We start from the raw sequence: 22,454 nt of genomic DNA on the forward strand, positions 1-22,454 counted from the left end.
TCCCTCGCTCACACTCTCCCTCGCTCACACTCTCCCTCGCTCACACTCTCCCTCGCTCACACTCTCCCTCGCTCACTCTCTCCCTCGCTCACTCTCTCACACACTCTCCCTCTCTCACACACTCTCCCTCTCTCACACACTCTCCCTCTCTCACACACTCTCCCTCTCTCACACACTCTCCCTCTCTCACACACTCTCCCTCTCTCACACACTCTCCCTCTCTCACACACTCTCCCTCTCTCCCCACTCTCTCTCGCTCACACTCTCCCTCGCTCACACTCTCCCTCCCTCCCTCTCTCTCTCTCTCTCTCACACTCTCCCCCTCTCTCTCTCTCTCTCTCACACTCTCTCTCTCTCACACACTCTCTCTTTCTGACACTCTCTCTCTGCAGGTTCTACCTGGTCAGTGGAAAGTTTCCACTACTTTCTGTTTGACGTCAAGCCCAGTTCGTTTTTCTTTAAGAATTTAACCCATCGACCATTGATGATCAGGGACCCTCACTTCCAACATTTTCTGCCCATTTAAGATTTCGGCACCCTGCCTGATAACGGGAATGGGAATTACTGACACAAGGAATGAAATTAACTTACCGTTCGGGCCTGGTTGCGGAATCGGACGCTGCTCCTGTGAAGAAAGGACGGGAAATCTATGTGAGAAATGTCTAACCCTTGTGACCCAAATCAGGGGCGGGATTCCCCGTTCTGCCGGCAGCGCACCCGCGTGTTTCCCGGCGGCGTGGGAATGGAAAATCCCGTTCGCAGGTAGGAGGACGCGCCACCCAGGAAAAGCGCGCCTGGCAGCCGGAGAATCCCGCGCTGGGGCCTGGATATCCCCATCACAATGTTGAACAGAACGACATTGAAAAGCTACTGGGAATTCTCCTTCATCAGATTTCAACCAGGAAGTCATTCGAGACTCGTTGGAATGAGGGAGAACTGCAAGGTTGTGTTTCTGGTCAAGGCAGATCGAATGTCCCCCATCATCCACATTTAATGATCGTGCTCCATTAAACTCAATACTGAGCTCGATGCATTTAAGAGAAAACTAGATAAACGCATGAGGAAAAGTAGGAAACGGAAGCTTAGACGAGTAAGGGAGGAGACTTGATCGGGGCATCAAAGGCCGGCATGAACTGGTTAGGAAGAATGGCCTCTTTCTGTGCTGAATGTCATTCTATGCGTAAGAAAGTGGCATCATAAGACTGAGGAGCAGAAGTAGACCATTCGGCCCATCGTGTCTGCTCCGTCATTGAATGAGATGGTGACTGATCTGATATGATGATCCTCAACTCCACTTTCTCACCTTGTCCCCGTAACCCTCGATTCCCTCACTGATTAAAAAGTCTGTCTCTCAGCCTTGAACATATTCAACGACCCGGCCTCTACAGCTCTCTGCGGTAAACAATTCCACAGATTCACTACCCTCTGAGAGAAGAAATTCCTCATCTCTGTCTCAAATGGGCGACCTCTTACTCTGAGATGATGCCCTCAGGTCCTAGACTCTCCCACAAGAGAAAACATCCTCTCAGCATCTGCCCTGTCAAACCCCCTGAGAATCCTGAGGTCTCAATAAGGTCGCCTCTCATTCTTCTAAACTCCAATGAGCACAGGCCCAACCTACTCAACCTCACCTCGTAAGAAAATCCCTCCAGACCCGGGATCAACCGAGTGAACCTTCTCTGTACTCCCTCCAATGCCGATATATCTTTCCTTAGATACAGGGACCAAAACTGTTCACAGTATTCCAGGTGTGGTCTAACCAGTGTTTTGTATGGTGTTAGCAAGACTTTCCCATTTGCATGCTCCATTCCCTTTGAAATAAGAGGCCAGCATTCCATTTCCCTATTACTTGTTTGCTGGCTTTTAGTGATTTACGTACAAGGACCTCCAAATCCCTCTGTGCTGCAGTTTTCTGCAGTCTTTCTCCATTTAAATAATATTCAGCTCCTTTATTCTTCCTACCAAAGTGCATAACTTCACATTTTCTTGCACTATATTCCATTTGCCAAATTTTTTCACTTAATCTGTCTATAATTCTCTGTCGACTCTTTATGTCATCCTCACCTCTTGCCTGCCCCTCTATTTCTGTGTCATCTGTACCTTGGCAATTGTGCATTCACTTCCCTCGTCCAAGACATTAATATACAGTGCAAGTAAATCGTACAATTGTAAACACAGCAGGTGTAGGGGGAATGGGACTGGACTAGGAATGTGGCGACCCAGGTTAATGCTCCCGGGCCATGGGTCCAAATCCCCCCATGGCTGCTGGCTGAGTTTGCTAATGCTCCCGGGCCATGGGTCCAAATCCCCCCATGGCTGCTGGCTGAGTTTGCTAATGCTCCCGGGCCATGGGTCCAAATCCCACCATGGCTGCTGGCTGAGTTTGAATCTATCAATTAATAAACCTGGAAGAATACATTAAAAAATGTTTTTTGTAATGGTGACTATGGGCGAAATTCTCCCCGACCCGGCGGGGGGTCCCGGCGTAGCGGAGTGGCGCCAACCACTCCGGCGTCAGGCCTCCCCGACCCGGTGCGGAATTCTCCGCACCTTTGGGGGTTAGGCCCACGCCGGAGTGGCTCCCGCTCCGCCAGCGGCGCGAGCGGCCTTTGGCGCCACGCCGACCGGCGTCGGGGCTGGCCGAAAGGCCTTCGCCGGTCGGCGTGAGTCCGTGCATGCGCTGGAGCATCAGCGGCCGCTGACATCACCACCGGCGCATGGAGGCCGTGGTGGCGGCGGAAGAAAAAGAGTGCCCCCACGGCACAGGCCTGCCCGGCAATCGGTGGGCCCTGATCGCAGGCCAGGCCACCGTGGGGGCACCCCCCGGGGAACGATCGCCCCGGGGAACGATCGCCCTACCCCCCCCCCCCCCCCCCCCCCCCCCAGGACCCCGGGGCCCGCGCTGCCAATCCCGCCGGCACCAGAGGTGGTTTAATCCACGCCGACGGGAACGGCCTGACAGCGGCGGGACTTCGGCCCATCGCGGGCCGGAGAATCGCTGCGGGGGGCCCGCCGATCGGCGGGGCACGATTCCTACCCCAAGTGCCAGAGGGAGTCCTATCCAAGCACCAACCAGTTCCGACTCTGCCCAGCCTCCGAGATCAGGCGTTTTCAGGCCAGTATTGTCATCGGCCCGTCCCTCTTCAGATGTGCTGAAGATACTTAATCAATCACAACCTCCCCTCCCCCACCTTGTTCATCATTAACCGCCACAATACAATGACCGGAATGTGACTCCAGACGCACAGCAATGTTTTAACTCTGCACTCCGAAATGCAAGCCACTCAATTGTCAAGAAATGCTACAATAATAATCGCTTATTGTCACAAGTAGGCTTCAATGAAGTTACTGTGAAAGGCCGACAGCTGTTTGCAAAGGTGGCTTGCCAGCTCCTCCTCGGGGGGCAGGTTGGGGTGGGCTACAAATGCAGGCCTGTGAACGAATAAATAATTTATAGATCTAGAGAGGCTCGTTTAGCACACTGGGCTAAATCGTTGGCTTTTAAAGCAGACCAAGGCAGGCCAGCAGCACGGTTCGATTCCCGTACCGGCCTCCCCGAACAGGCGCCAGAATAGAACATTAGAACACTACAGCGCAGTACGGGCCCTTCGGCCCTCGATGGTGCGCCGACCTGTGAAACCATCTGAAGCCTATCTGACCTACACTATTCCATTTTCATCCATATGTCTATCCAGTGACCACTTAAATGCCCTTAAAGTTGGCGAGTCTACTACTGTTGCAGGCAGGGCGTTCCAAACCCCTACTACTCTCTGAGTAACGAAACTGCCTCTGACATCTGTCCTATGTCTACCACCCCTCAATTTAAAGCTATGTCCCCTCGTGTTGGTCATCACCATCCGAGGAAAAAGACTCTCACTGTCCACCCTATCTAACCCTCTGACTATCTTATATATCTCTATTAAGTCACCTCTCAGCCTTCTCCTCTCTAACGAAAACAACTTCAAGTCCCTGAGCCTTTCCTCGTAAGACCTTCCCTCCATACCAGGCAACATCCTAGTAAATCTCCTCTGAACCTTTTCCAAAGCTTCCACATCCTTCCTATAATGTGGTGACCAGAACTGCACGCAGTACTCCAGGTGCGGCCGCACCAGAGTTATATACAGCTGCAGCATGACCTTGTGGCTCCGAAACTCAATCCCCCTGCTGATAAAGGCTAGCACACCATATGCCTTCTTAACAGCCCTATTAACCTGGGTGGCAACTTTCAGGGATTTATGTACCTGGATGCCGAGATCTCTCTGTTCATCTACACTACCAAGACTCTTGCCATTAGCCCAGTACTCTGCATTCCTGTTACTCCTTCCAAAGTGAACCACCTCACACTTTTCCACATTAAACTCCATCTGCCACCTCTCAGCCCAGCTCTGCAGCTTATCGATGTCCCTCTGTAACCTATAACATCCTTCAGCACTATCCACAACTCCACCGACCTTCGTGTCATCTGCAAATTTACTAACCCATCCTTCTACACCCTCTTCCAGGTCATTTATAAAAATGACAAACAGCAGTGGCCCCAAAACAGATCCTTGCGGTACACCACTAGTAACTGAACTCCAGGATGAACATTTGCCATCAACCACCACCCTCTGTCTTCTTTCAGCTAGCCAATTACTGATCCAAACCGCTAAATCACCTTCAATCCCATACTTCCTTATTTTCTGCAATAGCCTACCGTGGGGAACCTTATCAAACACCTTACTGGCGACTAGGGGCTTTTCACAGTAACTTCATTGAAGCCTACTTGTGACAATAAGTGATTTTCATTTTTCATTTCATTTCAAATAAAAAGAGAGTCGGGAGATGGAGTTTTGAGAGTGAGGGTAGCTCGGGGTGGGAGCCTGCACTGAGCACACGCTGGGGCTCTGTGTGAATTTTAGCCAAAGGAATTTTGGCAGCGAAAGCTTTCACGTGTCCAGGGCGATGTTCGACAAGCTTGCTCAATGCTGTTTGGCAGACCATGTTGTCAAGAGTAAACTTACACATTAACATTGCAGATATTTCTCAAAGCCGCATTGAGGGAAATTTCCTGCGAGTGAGCCTGGCTCCTAACAGATTAGGGCGCCAATTTGTCCGGCAGCCCCGATCGTCCCCTCTGCTCCCCTCACTTTCAGCCCCCCCCCCCCCCCCACTAGGGAAGGGCTACAGGGCCCAACCCCTGGCAGTGCCAACCTGGCACCTGGCCACCCTGGCACTGCCAACCTTGTATCCTGGCAGTGCCCCTTAGGCACCCTGGCACTGGGTGGCACTGCCAGGGCACCACGCTGGCAGTGCCAAAGTGCCAGGGGGGAAGCTAGGGTGCCACCCTTCCCCGACTCCAACCACCCAGGAGTCTCCAATGGCCTGGGAGACCCCGCCCCCAGGCACATTTACGACAGGTCCACCATTTGTGCGGACCAGTACTAAACGATGCCCTGGCAGGGTCTCCCTGGCGCGCCGGGTGAATCTGGGTCCGGGTATTTAAATGAGCGTACGGCTCATTTAAATACCCAAACCCCGAGGCCTGGGGGGGGGGGGGGGGGGGGGGGGCGAGTGGACAGATCGGAGGAATTCTTCGTGGGTCTGTTCCTGGGCCCAGCCAAGGTGGCAAGTCCAGACAGCGGGCCGTAGGACGGGTGGTCACCGTCATCCTGTGGCCACCTCTGTGCCCCGGCGCCCCTGCAGACGGAGCACGTGATGTTCATCGGCGCGCTGGAGGCCTTCCGCAGCAGGTGGGCAACACAGGTGGGGGGGGGGGGGGGGGGGGAGTGCTTCATCAGCCCCCCGGAACACAATTTACTTTATTAAGTTTTCTTTTAAATGTTGTTTTCTTTGGTTACGCCGCTTCTTTCAAAGGGCTTTCAATTAGTTAATGGGCTTATTTGTCAATTATGTTTTATGGGTTATCAAAAGAGCAGATTAAGAGGGATTAGTCTCTGGCCAAATGGTCTGAAGATGTCCAATCGTGTCTGATCTCGGAGGATAAGCAGACTCGGGCCTGGTAAATGCTTGGAGAGGAGACCAGCTGGAATACCAGGTGCAGGGGGTTTAGAAACCTTCCACGACCGGTGGGCACCATAGGGGCTGGAGTCCATGATGAGCTCTGGGAATGCTATATAAGGCTCTGGTCAGACCCCATTTGGAGTATTGTGAGCAGTTTTGGGCCCCGTATCTAAGGAAGGATGTGCTGGGCCTTGGAAAGGGTCCAGAGGAGGTTCACAAGAATGATCCCTGGAATGAAGAGCTTGTCGTATGAGCAATGGTTGAGGACTCTGGGTCTGTACTCGTTGGAGTTTAGAAGGATGAGGGGGGATCTTATTGAAACTTACAGGATACTGCGAGACCTGGATAGAGTGGACGTGGAGAGGCTGTTTCCACTTGTCGGAAAAACTAGAGCAAAAAGTCTTACAACACCAGGTTAAAGTCCAACATGTTCGTTTCAAACTCTAGCTTTCGGAGCACTGCTCCTTCCTCAGGTCGGAGCAGTGCTCCGAAAGCTAGTGTTTGAAACGAACATGTTGGACTTTAACCTGGTGTTGTAAGACTTTTTAAGAGCTCACCCCAGTCCAACGCCGGCATTGCCACATCAGGGAAAAACTGGAACCAGAGGACACAATCTCAGACTGAAGGGACGATCCTTTAAAACAGAGATGAGAAGGAATTTCTTCAGCCAGCGGATGATGAATCTGTGGAACTCTTTGCCGCAGAAGGCTGTGGAGGCCAAATCACTGAGTGACTTTAAGACAGAGATAGATAGGTCTTGATCAATAAGGGGATCAGGGGTTATGGAGAGAAGGCAGGAGAATGGGGATGAGAAAAATATCAGCCATGATTGAATGGCGGAGTTGAGTCGATGGGCCGAGTGGCCTAATTCTGCTCCTCTGTATTCTGGTCTTATTTTACTTTAGTTTTATAAGTTTCCTTTAAAGTTTTGTCCTTTGTTACAGTGCCCCTTTAAAGGGGCTGCTGATTGGTTTATTTTATTTAGTTTTAAAAAGAGGGCCTGTTAGGCTGGGTCATTGACTCCCAGGCTGCTTGCCTTTAATGCGGCCTTGAGAAGTCAATGCTCCACGCGTATACAGGTGAGGTTGTGCCTCATGTCTGGTTAATTGAACGGGGTTTTGGCTGCACTTTGATCCCCACACTGCTGATCATTGGTGGGAGTGGAGGCAAAGCGGAGGACCTCCTCCTAAGCCTGGGTCTCGCCACGGTGGCCACCTCCAGGTCCAGTCAGCGGGTCACGGAGGGGGGGGTAGTCAGACTGACCGCCTGCCCCTCTCTCGTAACTAGGTTTGCAGCCTGGGGACCAGGTCTCCATCGCTGGCTTCGGCAACCGGCGCGTGCCTCAGGGGCTGGAGTGCAATACTAGCCCCGACAACCCTCTTTCAACTGAATCTGATAAGTTTCCTTTGAAAGTTAAGTTGTGTCTGGTTTTGTTTGGTTACGGAGTCGCTTTTATTGATTAATTAATTGTTACATTTATTAATTTGTTTTACAGGAAGAGTACAACGAAGGGGACACTGGGTTGGTTTGTGGAGCAGGAGGCCGAGAAATGTAACGCTGCATTCCGTAAATAAACCAACCATCGATAAATATGTCTAGATTCGACTCCAACATCTGGCTTGGGATCCATTTAACACGAGCCTGACAGAGTAACGTTGGCAGATTTCTGTCATGATGTGCAGACATGCAAATAATGATATACAGACAGGCAGCGAATGAACACAGAGAACAGGACATGACCAATGAGCAGGCAGGACACTCAGGGGTGGTATCTCATTATAAAAGGCACGAGGCACTCACACTCCACCTCTTTCCACTGATGAACATCTACAGAGTGAGTCAGGGTGTATGTACAGTGTCATGTGAGAGTACCTTTAAGAAATGGATGTTTAAGCAATGTACCTTTAAGAAATGCAGTAGCTCATATTACTGAAGTGATATCAGAGTGTGGGTGGAGCTGGGATTTTAGCTCAGCATTTTTGCAGTGTTTTGGTTTCAGTTTTGAGGAAAAGAGCTTGGCTGTGTCTGTGTTTGCAGTGAGCTGGATCTGCTGTGATCTCTGCCATAAAAGACTATCTCTGAATCATTTGGGTGATTTAAACTCATAATAGTTTAACCAGATGTGTTTCTGTTTAAAGGTGTTAAATCTTTTGGAGGTTTGAAGGAACATTTTGAAGGATTATTTAGTATTGTATTATTTTCGGGGTTATCTTTGAAGTAAGGGGTGTTAAGGGATCCAATGTTTATTTTAAAAGGTCAAGTAGAATTCATGGAATAAACATTGTTTTGTGTTTAAAAACCCACGTGTCCATAATTGTAATACCACACCTGGAGACCAAACCGTGTGCTTCAAAAGCAACAATACATTAAATGGGGAGGTTGGTTGAACCCAATGATACATTTTGGGGTTCTGAAAACACCGCTCCCATAACAACAGTATCACACCTCCAGCACGTGGCTAAGAGCTAGTCTGGTTCAGTCAGACAGAGTAACCACACTTAGGTTAGCAGAGAACCGAACTCATAGAGAACTGTGCTAACTGTGCTGCTGGTTAGTACATAACACATCAATTTCCTCCCCGGAAAGGGTGGAAATTATAATAATCTTTACTGTGGTCACAAGTAGGCTTACATTAACACTGCAATGAAGTTACTGTGAAAAGCCCCGAGTCGCCACATTCCGGCGCCTGTTCATGTACACGGAGGGAGAATTCAGAATGTCCAATTCACCGAACAAAATTAGTGAACCAGGCAGGGTTTTAACCCCGATCCAGTAGTTTCATGGTCACCCTTACTGATGCCAGCTTTTTATTCCAAATTTATACAATTATACATTTATACACATTGTACAATTCCCCCACACGGCCACAGTGGGATTCAAACTCACGTCTCAGGATTTCTAGCCCTACTCCGCACAACTGTACTTCCGTCCACAACCACCGCCGGCCCGATCTTAAACGTTTACTCCTAATCCAGGCGAGAAAGATTTTTTTTTCTCCACAGTGTGTTTTTTTTTTCTAAATCTGGTAAAATGAGGATCTGAGATAAATATGTCAATCTTCCAGGAATTACAGCTGAACTAAAATAAATCCCTTTAACGTTTTCAGGGATTTCACAATCCCCCCCCACCTCCCCCCCAAGGTTCACCAGCTAACCGCTCCGTACTTGGCTTTAATAAATAGCACTGAGGTGCTGGCACTTGTTAAACCTGCCCCCCCCCCCCCCCCCCCCCCCCCCACCCATCCAACCCCGGGCAAGATCTCCTATTGTTCAGCAGGCTCTCTCACTTCACGCACCGATCAGATGTAAAGTGAGACAAAGGAGATCAGAATTGCTTACCAGCCTCAGATCATGTTTCTTGTGGAGCACCACAGACAGATTTTCGTGCTCTGCCATCTTCCCAAATTCTTCCAGGTTAACAATGCGTGGCTTTCACTCGCTTTTGCTGTCGACCCGTTCTGAAGAGGTCCAAAGGTCCGCTCCGGCCGCTGACTGAGTGTTTTCAGCAGAAACTTCAATCGCTTGCTTTTAAAGTAGCTCACTGAGAAACAGCACAAGTGGAAGCTTTGACAGGATAACAATCTGCACACATGATTAAGATTTCAACCGTAACTGAAATCAATCCTTACAAGTTACAGACAATAGATTGAGGGCTTGAGCAGAAGCCAGTGTGTATTTCTAAAGGGAAAATCCGTATTTAATCAACTTGCTGGAGTTTTTTGGAGGGTCGGTGAGTGTAATGCTGATGATGCGGCATGCGTGGGCTTTGTAAAGGCATTTAATAGTGTCACACGCAGGTCACAGGTATATGTTGATTCTCCGTTGGTGGGATCTTCTGTTTCGCCGGCAGCGTAATAATGATCTTTATTATTGTCACAAGTAGGCTTACATTAACACTGCAATGAAGTTACTGTGAAAAGCCCCTAGTCGGCATATTCCGGCACCTGTTCGTGTACACAGAGGGAGAATTCAGAATGTCCAATTCACCTAACAAGCACGTCTTCCGGGACTTGTGGGAGGAATCTGGAGCACCCGGAGGAAAGCCCACATTGCGGCGTGGGCTGAAGTCACGTATCGGTCATGGTGTTGGGAGGACAACAAATTTCCTTCCGCATGTTAGTAAATGTTAGCACTGTTGCTTCACAGCGCCAGGGTTCCAGGTTCGATTCCCGGCTTGGGTCACTGTCTATGCAGAGTCTGCACGTTCTCCCCGTGTCTGCGTGGGTTTCCCTCCGGGTGCTCCGGTTTCCTCCCACAAGTCCCGAAAGACGTTGTGTTAGGTCATTTGGACATTCTGAATTCTCCCTCAGTGTACCCAAGCGCCGGAATGTGGCGACTAGGAGCTTTTCACAGTAACTTCATCGCAGTGTTAATGTAAGCCTACTCGTGACACTAATAAATATTATTATTATTATCACCACCTATGGTGAGGCTCCTGTGGATTCTTCTCCGATGGTTCACCGAACATACTTGTCAGTGTCATTCAGCAGAATGCCTCGTCACTAGAACGTTCAATCATGGTGTAGCTTGGCTGGGGGGGGGGGGGGGGGGGAATGGGACCCTCCCTGGCTGATCCAAGTCTAACCCCCCCCCCCCAGGTAGTGGAGGTGGGGAACGGCTGTCCGCCACCTCCTTCTGGAACGTGGCTTTGCAAAGCAGGTCTGGAAAGAAATGCTGAGAATTTCTGTCGAGGTTCATCCTGAGCAGCTCGATAGCAACTTGAGGAAGCCAGCGGTAAACGCACAGAGTTTTATTTAACTATTTGCAATATTCTGCCCAAAGCAGCAAAACGCTCTCAGGACAGTGCTCGCTGGGAGAATAAATCGTACCGAGGCACAGCTTTGAGCCGGCTTTCATGTTTGTTCGTAATGAGCTCCAGCCGGGTGGACTCCGCCCCCCCCCCCCCCCCCCCCCCCTTATCTGGGAAGCTCGTACTCCACGGGTCCGACGGGGAGATCAACAATGGTTTCCCCACGGTCCCCATGGGGGGAGGGTGGGTTATAACAAGCTCCATAACACAGGCCTCTATGAACAAGGGACTGTTCCCACTGCTATACGGACTTCTGCTGGAGTTCAATGAACTCGCTGACAGAAGCTCTTTCGTCCGCCCGAAACCTGGAAAAAAGCTGTTCACCATCCGGAGTCAGAGACTGGCACTTCCCGAGGTCTGGGGCTACGTTCTGAGGGAAAAACTAAAGCCCTGGGGCAGAAAGGACTCAATGGGATAGCTGTGTCTCAGGCCCTCCACCACAGTACACCCAGCGGCTGGAAACTGTGCAGAACGCCTCGAGCCATATGGTTGACACGGAATGCATATCATACACAGACATACACCACGCATTACAAGCAGGAGATGGCCACTCGGCCCCTTGAGCTTGCTCCGCCATTCAATAGGATGGTGGCTGATCTGATTGGAACCTCACCCCGACATTCCTGCCTAACCCCTTGCTAATTAAGAATCTATCCCGCTCTGCCTTAAAAATATTCAAAGACTCTACTACTTTTGAGGATGAGAGTTCCAGAGACTCACGACCTTCAAGAGAAATTATTTTTCCTCGTCTCCGCATTAAATGGGCCACCCCTTATTTTTAAACAGTGACCCCCTCGTTCTAGATTCTCCCACCAGAGGGAACATCCTCTCCACATCCACCCTGTCAACACCCCTCAGGATCTTAAAAGGGTTCGAGCAAGTCGCCTCTTACTCTTCTAAGCTCTAGTGGACACAAACCTAACCTCTCCAACCTGTGTCTGCGTGGGTTTCCTCCGGGGGCTCCGGTTTCCTCCCACAAGTCCCGAAAGACGTGCTTGTTAGCTGAATTGGACATTCTGAATTCTCCCTCAGTGTACCCGAACAGGCGCCGCAATGTGGTGACTAGGAGCTTTTCATTGCAGTGTTAACGTAAGCCTACTTGTGACAATAATAAAGATTATTATTAGTCCCTCGATTTTTGTTTCAAGTGCGCAGGTGACGGGGTCGAGGGAGCGGACCCTTTAAGTTTATCTGCAAGGCCACACGCACATGGTAACTTAAAGGGTCTGAGTTTTGCTCGGCACGAGTGGGGGGCATGGAGGGTACAATGGGAAAGCCTCGACAGAACATGAAAAGGCATGAGCACAAGCTGACACAATCAGGACGTCCCTACTGTACATTTCATTGATCTGTACAAGTCCCCCAACGCCCTCACAGAAGTTCAAAAGTTGGCCGTTTTCTCACCCTCAATCCACGTGGGTTACGTCAGGGGTGCCAAGCTAATTTCACAGGCTGGGCCTCTTCCAGTATCCTGGTTTCTGGCACGGCCCGCAGTCAGCAAGACTTAGTCAAATAGATAAAGATGGACGGTACCAATACTTACAGCTGGGATTTATTCACTGCTGCTTTACTGGGATCTGCCTCTTCTCTGCACTGCCTTCAGTGTCGCTGGGCGAGCAGAATGGAATGTAGTACAGTAGTCACGGTATGGCCTGGATGGAAGACTGAAATCATTATCTCCTCTAACTTGCATTTGACTATTTTGTCTATGTAGCCAGTTATCCTATTGGTCTTCGAAGATTCAATTGGCCCAGCGGCCACCCACTTTCGGGCTGCAAACTCCTCATTTCTTCCACCCAAAAAAGGTCTTCCCCCAATTTGTTTCCTCGCGCGTTAACCCCCCCAGTCAAAAGCCTCTTTAAAAGGTCTCGGGACAACCCAGTTCAGTTGAGCTGAAGCAGTCGAGAGCAATACGCAATGTCACAATCCAGATTTCACACACTTTCCGTATCTTATCACGGCAGGAACACCAGAAGTGCACATGGTGTACTCGCACATATAGAGTAAACTATGTAATAACAGTGCACTGCTCAAAAATATAGTTACTTGAATCCAAGGGAAGAACGTGGAGGCGACGAAAATTCAGGAGAATGGTGAATTGGCAAATCTAAAGGAACATTTCAATGCTCGCATCCTCCTCTGATTTGGGGTGGAAGAGAGTTAGTTTTTAAAGTCACTTCACAGTTAGCTAGGCTGCCTTTAACATGGCTCAGATTGTTTTTCACCTTCGCAATCCTTCCACTGCACCTCCCAAACCCACGACCACTGCCACCTAGAAGGACAAGCACAGTAAGAAATCTTACACCACCAGGTTAAAATCCAACGGGTTTGTTTAGAATCACTAGCTTTCGGAGCACAGCTCCTTTCTCATTAACCTGAGGAAGGAGCAGTGCTCCGAAAGCTCGTGTTTGAAACAAACCTGTTGGACTTTAACCTGGTGTTGTAAGACTTCTTACTGTGCTCACCCCAGTCCCACACCGGCATCTCCACATCATAGAAGGACACGGGCAGCGAATGCATGGAAACGCCACCACCTGGAGGTTCCCCTCCAACCCCCCCCCCCCCCCCCCCTATCGTACTGTTGCTTCCCAGCGCCAGGGTCCCAGGTTCGATTCCTGGCTCGGGTCACCGTCTGTGCGGAGTCTGCACGTTCTCCCCGTGTCTGCGTGGCTTTCCTCCGGGTGCTCCGGTTTCCTCCCACAAGTCTCGAAAGACGTGCTTGTTAGGTGAATTGGACATTCTGAATTCTCCCTCAGTGTCCCCGAACAGGCACCAGAATGTGGCGACTAGGGGCTTTTCACAGTAACTTCATTGCAGTGTTAATGTAAGCCTACTTGTGACAACAATAAAGATTATTATTATCCTGACTTGGAAATTTATCAGCCGTTCCCTGACTATCGCCGGGTCATAATCGTGGAACTCCCTAACAGCACAGTGGGTGTACCGATACCACACGGACTCCAGCGCTTCGAGAAGGCAGCTCATCACCACCTCCTCAAGGGGCAATTAGGGATGGGAAATAAATGCTGGGCCTCATCCCATGGATGAATTTTAAAAATAATGTGGAGTGAGAGATGCCGCAGAACCCATCTGGTTATTTTAAGGGGACTGCTCCTCAATCTCTTGGGCACGTTTTCGATCTGATCTTTGACCACTCACTGTGCAGAGCGAAGTGGACAGGTTGGAGTGTCTTGTCTGCCTGGCAAAAGTAGCCACTTACAGGTCCAGGCCAAATAGGGCCTATACAGGGGGGCTTTGTACTTGGGCCTCTAAGACTGGTGGATATTGCCATGAATAAAATATCAGAATATTATAATCCTAAATATGATTTAGGATTATAAACTTCACTTTGTTTTCATGTTTGGGTTGCACCCCCCCCCCCCACCCCCCCCCCCACCCCACCCCCCCCCCCCCCACCCACCCCCCCCCCCCACCCAAATATTTATCCAAATATTTATCCACTTCCACTTTAAATACTACTAATGATCCAACCTCCAGAGCAGAGAGTTCCAGAGATTCACTGCCCTCTGTGAGAAGGAATTCCTATGCATCTCAGTTTTAAATGACTGGCCCTTTATCTTGTCGCTATGTCCCCTTGTTCGAGACCCTCCCACTGGTGGGTACATCTCACCATCTACCCTGTCAAGCCCCCCTCAGGTTATTATATGTTTGAGTAAGGTCACCGAACTGCCCTCTGACTATCCCAGCTGACTGCCCTGTGAAAAGGCCGAGCAAACCATTCACTGATGGGCAATATCTCAGATGGCCTTTTAACTGATGTTCACATCTCATGAGCAAATAATATGAGAAGCTGGACATTTCCAACGGTCCAGAAGAGCATCAACTGAGACTGGAGAAAATGCTGCAAAAAATTGAACCGGTGGGACTTCATGGGGAGGAATTATAATCGTCAGGTCAAATTTAGTCTAGATGGACCCTAAAATTTAATTTGGGAAGCTCCAACAGAATTGCTGCAGTGATTCAGCACAGGGTACACCCTCTGACAGACATCGAGCAAAGTCTTGGGGGCCCACTGACCCACGCCAGGCACCGTCAGGGGAGTCACTGACCCACATTGGGCACCATCAGGGGGCCCACTGACCCACGCCAGGCACCGTCAGGGGGCCCACTGACCCACGCCAGGCACCGTCAGGGGGCCCACTGACCCACGCCAGGCACCGTCAGGGGGCCCACTGACCCACGCCAGGCATCGTCAGGGGAGTCACTGACCCACATTGGGCACCATCAGGGGGCCCACTGACCCACGCCGGGCACCGTCAGGGGAGTCACTGACCAACGCCGGGCACCGTCACTGACCCACTCTGGGCACCGTCACTGACCCACACTGGGCACCGACAGGGGAGTCACTGACCCACACTGGGCACCGTCACTGACCCACACTGGGCACCGTCACTGACCCACACTGGCCACAGTCACTGACCCACACTGGGCACCGTCACTGACCCACACTGGGCACCGTCACTGACCCACACTGGGCACCGTCACTGACCCACACTGGGCACCGACAGGGGAGTCACTGACCCACACTGGGCACAGTCACTGACCCACACTGGGCACCGTCACTGACCCACACTGGGCACCATCACTGACCCACACTGGGCACCGTCACGGACCCACACTGGGCACCGTCACTGACCCACACTGGCCACAGTCACTGACCCACACTGGGCACCGTCAGGGGAGTCACTGACCCACACTGGGCACCGTCACTGACCCACACTGGGCACCGTCACTGACCCACACTGGGCACCGTCACTGACTCACACTGGGCACCGTCACTGACCCACACTGGGCACCGTCACTGACCCACACTGGGCACAGTCACTGACCCACACTGGGCACCATCACTGACCCACACTGGGCACCATCACTGACCCACACTGGGCACAGTCACTGACCCACACTGGCACAGTGCAGTGGAGGGGAGTGACTGACCCACACTGGCACAGTGGAGGGGAGTGACTGACTCACACTGGCACAGTGCAGTGGAGGGAGTGACTGACCCACACTGGGCACCGTCACTGACCCACACTGGGCACAGTCACTGATCCACACTGGGCACCGTCACTGACCCACACTGGGCACAGTCACTGACCCACACTGGCACAGTGCAGTGGAGGGGAGTGACTGACCCACACTGGCACAGTGGAGGGGAGTGACTGACCCACACTGGGCACAGTGCAGTGGAGGGGAGTGACTGACCCACACTGGCACAGTGCAGTGGAGGGGAGTGACTGACCCACACTGGCACAGTGCAGTGGAGGGGAGTGACTGACCCACACTGGGCACCGTCACTGATCCACACTGGGCACCGTCACTGACCCACACTGGGCACAGTCACTGACCCACACTGGGCAGTCACTGACCCACACTGGGCACCATCACTGACCCACACTGGGCACCGTCAGGGGAGTCACTGACCCACACTGGGCACAGTCACTGACCCACACTGGCACAGTGCAGTGGAGGGGAGTCACTGACCCACACTGGGCACAGTCACTGACCCACACTGGGCACCGTCACTGACCCACACTGGGCACAGTGCAGTGGAGACCCGCTCTCCCCATCCGCCCGCCGCCAACCATCTCAATCCCGAACAGGGGAAATGAACCGCGCAGGGGGCGGGATAAAGTAGGAACCCCGCTCCGTGAGTGATCACAGCAATACCCTTACCGGCAGAGCCCTCTGTCCCTCTCTCTCTGGGCAGTATTGCTGCTACCGTACCGACCCCCTGCACCATCGGGCAGCTCCAGGCCCCCGGGGCCAGCTCCAGCCCCCGCCCCCAGGGCCAGCTCCAGCCCCCGCCCCCCGGGGCCAGCTCCAGCCCCCGCCCCCAGGGCCAGCTCCAGCCCCCGCCCCCCGGGGCCAGCCCGCTGTCAATCACAGGAATTGCAACAGTAGCAGTTTGTTCAGGTTGTTACACTTCCTGAGCTGAGCTCACTGCCCGGGGCTTCCCCAGAGGAACTCCCCTGACCATCGTCCTCTGGGGGCTTCCAGTCTCATTGATGCCTTCATCTCGGTTTGTGGCCCCCTCTCCCCCTTCCCCCCTCTCCCCCTCCCTGATCCCTCAAATTAAACTGCTCAGACCGACCAGATTCAGCTGCCACCCTGCGGATGATGGCACCAAATGTGCACGGGAGGGAGTGGCAATGAGGGTGGCACCTCCTAGAGGAACCTGCGTGACTGTCTCCACCACCTTCCAACAAAGATAATTATAGCACAGAAACTTGCCCTTCGTCCCTCCAAGCCTGCACCGACCATGCTGCCCCTCGGAACTAAAACTCCCTGTCCTTCCAGGACCTCCCGGACATGGAATGCAGGAGGAGACTGAGGAGGAGCCAGGAAACCGTGGCCTACATATGGCACACCTGGCACTGCGTGGGACTGGGGGGAGGACACCCTCTCCTGGTGGCCGTCAAGGTTACGGTCACCCTAAACCTCTACGCCACGGGGTCATTCCAATCGCCGAGTGGAGACCTTTCATCACTTTCCTGATGGCACTATCTGTGATCCCGACATCTTCGAGAGACACCCCCCCCCCCCCCCCCCGGGATGCGGGGCTGGTTGCTGGGCGACAAGGGTTACTCACTGTGGCCTTGACTGATGACGCCTATACGGAGGCCACAGACTGACGCGGAGCACCGCTACAATGCGCGACCAGGGGTGTGGTCGAGAGTTGCTTTGGGGTCCTGAAACTGCGCTTCAGGTGTCTACCGTTCTGGAGGGGGGCCCTCCCTAATTGCCCTTGAACACATTATCCTTAACTGATCCTACTTGGCAGAGACACAGCAGTGGATGGTCGGAGATGTAAACAGCAGCGCAAGAATCACCTTGTCCAAAGTCTAACTTCCATCTTCGTCCTCAATCGCCCGTGTAATGGGAGGTCACGACTGATTCGGTCAGTTAATACTTTAATTATTTATTTTGTTGCAAAGAGTACTCCGCCCCGCCGTGGGGAAGTGTTGCCCTGGAAATTACTTTGCCAGACCTGCTGCTCAAAGGTGTAAGCTGCTCTGAAGTACCAACTTTCTCTGCTTTGTGCAAGTTCTGCCGTTAGTCCGATGATTGTGGTGGATGCCTGCTTTGAAAAAGCAGTCTGGAGAATATTGCACGTTAACCTTGTTGTTCTCTTCACAGATGCTGCATGACCGGCTGCGTTTTTCCAGCAGTTATTAAACCCCAGGGGGTTTGGTATCTGATACAGCCAGTAGTAATTTTGGGGCTCTGGTAAATGAATGGGGAATATATAATTCTAATGGTGTGTGGTGAATTATAAACACTAATAATCCACACTGTATTGTACAACATGTGTTGAGCCTGTATCAGATCATGTGTAGTTGCGCGGCTCTACCCATAGGGGGAGATGAGGAGCTTGTACTGGGCTCCACCCATGGCTCCGCCCACAGCTCCTCCCCCTAACCAGAAGTATAAAGGTTGCTATTGTGAGCCTGCCTGCCAGTTCATCAAGAGTTCATCTTGTCACAGGCAGGCTCTGTTGTAAGACGATTAAAACCACTGTTCGCTTCTAACCACGTGTCGCGTGAATTGATGGTCTCATCGTGGTGTATGTATTTTTAAATGATCACAATTGGAGGTCTACATTGATTTGAGAAATGCTGCTGTTGCTAGGGGTGTGTCTTCGCTGTCACTCGCGAATCATAGAATTGAACCCGGATCCCTGGCTCTGTGAGGCAGCAGTGCTAACCGCTGTGCCGCCGCGTCAATGTGAACCCTTTCGCACGTCGCTCTCGCCCCGGAACTCTCAAGGTATGCCGTGCAGTGTGAGAAATATCAGGGAGAGCCACTCAACCAGTGTCAACAACAACGGCGGCAGCTGCAGGAACAGAAACAGTGCAGCCGCAATAAGAGTTCAGAAGTTCATAAGATATAGTAGCAGAATTAGGCCATTCAGCCCATCGAGTCTGCTACGCCATCCTATCATATGCTGATATGTCCTCCTCTGCTACCTACAATATTACAGGCCGAGAGCTGGATTGCAAAAGAGGCCATTTTTGGGCTTGTGTTGTGTTTCTTGGGGGTTTTATTTTGGCCAGGTGAGGAGGGGGAGGGGGGAGGGGGAGGGGGGTGCGGTGTCACTCTCAGCACAGGCCAGGCAGGAATCCGCATCTAAGTACTCTGAATGACTGCATTGTAAAGCTGGAGGGCTGAGATGCCGGGATTCTGAAGTTACCTGAGTTCTGAGTGTCGGGTGTTTAGTGAGGTAGAGATCCTGGACAGGATTGGGTCTATTCGAGATGAGGCCGCACTGTGTGCTTCTTTCCACTAACCAAATTGTTTTGTTATGCTCTTGACGTAGCACAAGCTGCTTCCTTGATGTGCACTCTGACAAAGGAAGGTTCAGACTTGGAGATAGCTTTAACACATTTATTAAACTGTTAACAATTCTCCTACTCGGATTCGACTCTCCTGTTAATCCTGCTATAGCTACCCAGACTGACGAACCAGTCTGCTACAATCCACGTGGTGGGTGTGATGTGTTTCAAATCAACCCTGTGTACTCACTGAGTGTCTCCACTGGAAAGAGGAAGATCATGGTGTGCTGTGCCCTTTTTATATGGGTTGGTGTAATGCCCCCCTGTGGTAGTGTCACCTCTGTGTGTATCGTGAATGCCCATTGGTCGTGTCCTTACTGACCTATTGGTTGAATGTCTGTGTGTAATGTCTCTGGTGCTCCCTCTAGTGTCTAGCTAGTCTACGTGTATTTACAGTGATGCATATCAATACACAAATAGATCGGAAAACTGAGGGATGGATGCGGTTCCTTAAAGGGACACTGCATCAAAGTTAACAGAAACTCAAAGGAAACTTAAAGCATCAAAACCAAATGTGATCAAGAGGATCAGTGTCTACCCCAGTTCCTGCACGGTGCCCTCCAGAGACTGAAGGCCTCAATGGTGTTGGCAGACACTGCGAGCCCCCTTTCCAGGGACACCCAGCAGCGAACATAGCTGCGGTAGCGGGGCAGACAGTCGGGACGGACAACCCCCTTGATCACCCGCTGCCTGGACTGATTAACAGCCAGCTTGACCCGGCCCACAAGGAGGTTCCCCCTTCCTCCTTCCCTGCCTGGCGGTTACGGTGTGTCTGTTGGGGCTTGGTTGTATTTATATTGTAGATATTGTATTTGTACTCGACGTGCTATTGATAATGTTAACCCACATGATGGCGGAAACATGATACAGCCTATCTAAAGTTACCAGTGTCATGTCCTGTGCGACTATTTTAAGCTGCACTCCCACAGTTTCCTCTGCTCCCTCAGTCGAGTAGGTGGTAATCGATAGTATTTGCAGGACCGCAGCTGAGTATTTGGAGTGCTTTGACGAGCGCTCTCTACTATCTATTTACTAAAAAGTTACCTTCAAACTGGCCCCACAATTTGAGTCACGCATTCTCAGATAACTGTCGATGTGTCTGTGACATCAGGAGGGCCTTTTATTGCTCATTTAAGGTCTGACGGTCGAGAAACCGTGGTTGCGGACTCTATAGCTGGTCCCAGAGCTGGCGTGCGCGTGTGTCCCTCCCACCCCCGGCCTTTGGGGCGAGGAGAGTATGCCAAAGTTTGTGACAAATTGGGAAAGTATGTTCCTGGCTTCAGGAAACTGATCACTGTAGAAAACACACCCTTCTGAACTCCAAGGCTGGTGGCCCTCTTTTAAATTAGATACCAGTGGGATGGTCTTGTGACTGTTTAAATCACAGGCTCTACCTGACGCACCACACTTGACATTCCCATATTTCGTACTGATCAACACTTTGGAATCTCCATGAGATTCTCAGTTGCCACCTTCCAGGAGCTGAGTCCAGACCACCACTTAGGATCCTGAAAGTGGAGAAAGGATAGAGGTGACCCCTGATCCCTTCAGGCTGCCCTCTTGAACTTTTGACCCCCTCCTCATCCCCCAACCTTGGGGAGGCCCCCAGGAACCGCCCCCCCCCTCCCCCTCCCCTCGTGCCCCCTCTATCTGGCAAGGCCCCTCTGGGCCTGAGCCCCTGGTACTGCAAACCTAGCACCTGGGCACCCTGCTACTACCAGCCTAGCCCCCTAGCAGTTCCCCAGGCACACAAGCAGTGCCAATGCGTCACTTCCAGGGTGCTAGGCTGGCAGTACCGGTACCAGGGGGAGGTGCCGTGTGCCACCCTGCCTGGTCGCTGACCACCCGGGTACCTCCAATGGCTTGGGAGACTCCCCGAGGTGCCGTTACAACTGATCCATGTTTGTGTGGACTAGTACTAACCGGCGGCCTGGCCACGTCGAGCAGGTGCCCCCGCTGAGTACCAGATCTGGATCTCAGACGGCGGGCGCGAGATCCCGGGCAGAGCTAGTCGGGTGAGTGGGGCAAAGTTTTCCACCTGGCACGGAATCCGAGTTGGGGCTCGCAACATTCACCTGTTGCGCCCGGATCCACGTCGGGCACAACGGAGTCACTAAATGAGATGAAAAAAATTAAATGAAAATCGCTTATTGTCACGAGCAGGCTTCAAATGAAGTTACTGTGAAAAGCCCCTAGTCGCCACATTCCGGCGCCTGTTCGGGGAGGCTGGTACGGGAATCGCACCCCAGGTCAGTGGCTACTTGCCATATAACCACCCAGACTTACTTACAGTGTGCAGTTTGTGTTCTCTGTATTCAAGAAAGCCTTATACTCAACATTGGGGTGGTCACAGTGAAGCTTCATTAATTTGGTCTCTTGGATGACGGAGGGTTGTCCTCTGATGAGAGGTTGAGTACATTGGGTTGATATTCTCTGGGGTTTAGATGAATGAGAGGTGATCTCATTGAAATGTATGAGAATCCGAAGGGGCTTTGACAGGGTGGACACTGAGAGATTGTTTCCGCTGGTCGGTGAATCTAAAACACAGGGCGGGAGGGGGTGGGGGGGGGCACAATCTCAGGGTAAGGGAGACGATCATTTAGGGCTGAGGTGAGGAAAAAATATCTCCACTCAAAAAGGTTGCGAATGTTTGGAAATCTCCTCCCCAGGGGTGGTGGGTGCTCCATTGTCGACTACGTTTTGCAGGCTGACAAAGCTTTGACAAAGGGTCACGTGGACTCGAAACGTTCGCTCTTTTCTCTCCCAACAGATGCTGCCAGACCTGCTGAGATTTTCCAGCGTTTTCTCTTTGGTTTCAGGTTCCAGCCTCCGCCGTAATTTGCTTTCATCCCACTGTCAATCTTCAGTTTTGTTTCGGAACTGGAATATAAATAACCAGGCACTGACATCGCTTCTCATTCCGTGTTTCAATATTCTTTTTTGTTCCTTTTTCCGGCACCCTGGGCAATTTTGCAGTAAAGGCACGTCCTAAAAGCAAGTTGCTGTAACTCAGTTGCCAAGAGCTGAGAATCGGACTGCACAGAGAGCCTGAGTGTGCCTTGCATCTACAAACGGAGTGGACGAGGGGGCTGGAGGAACCCCATCAGTAATGAACCTTCACCAAAAAAACGTGAGGTGAAGCATTTTGGTTGATCAAATCAGGGCAGGACAGACTCAGTTAATGGGAGGGAGTTGGGGAGAGCTACAGAACAAGGAGATCTAGGAGTACAGGTTCATAGCTCAGGTTCAAGGTGGACAGGGTGGTGAAGAAGGCATTCAGCATGCTCGGTT

At 51.6% G+C, this 22,454-nt stretch overlaps 1 protein-coding gene across 5 annotated transcripts in view; it reads right to left on the minus strand.

Moving 5' to 3' along the window:
* Positions 1–16,940, minus strand: part of LOC119956818 (sorbitol dehydrogenase-like) — a 38,196-nt gene extending 21,256 nt beyond the window's left edge. Inside the window, exons 1-4 of one of the 5 annotated variants that reach the window (XM_038784268.1) lie at positions 16,922–16,940; positions 12,353–12,461; positions 9,339–9,540; positions 592–625 (exon numbers count right to left, since the gene is read on the minus strand). In XM_038784268.1, the coding sequence (XP_038640196.1) occupies positions 592–625; positions 9,339–9,395 (91 nt within the window). In that variant the 5' untranslated portion in view covers positions 9,396–9,540; positions 12,353–12,461; positions 16,922–16,940. Of the gene's footprint in view, positions 1–591; positions 626–9,338; positions 9,564–12,352; positions 12,462–16,503; positions 16,603–16,921 lie in introns of those variants that run through there. The other 4 variants (XM_038784270.1, XM_038784266.1, XM_038784267.1 and 1 more) reach the window with 4 other exon arrangements.
* Positions 16,941–22,454: the final 5,514 nt, after the last annotated feature.

The sequence above is a fragment of the Scyliorhinus canicula genome, chromosome 24 (assembly GCF_902713615.1).
Source record: "Scyliorhinus canicula chromosome 24, sScyCan1.1, whole genome shotgun sequence".
Taxonomy (NCBI): Eukaryota; Metazoa; Chordata; class Chondrichthyes; order Carcharhiniformes; family Scyliorhinidae; genus Scyliorhinus; species Scyliorhinus canicula.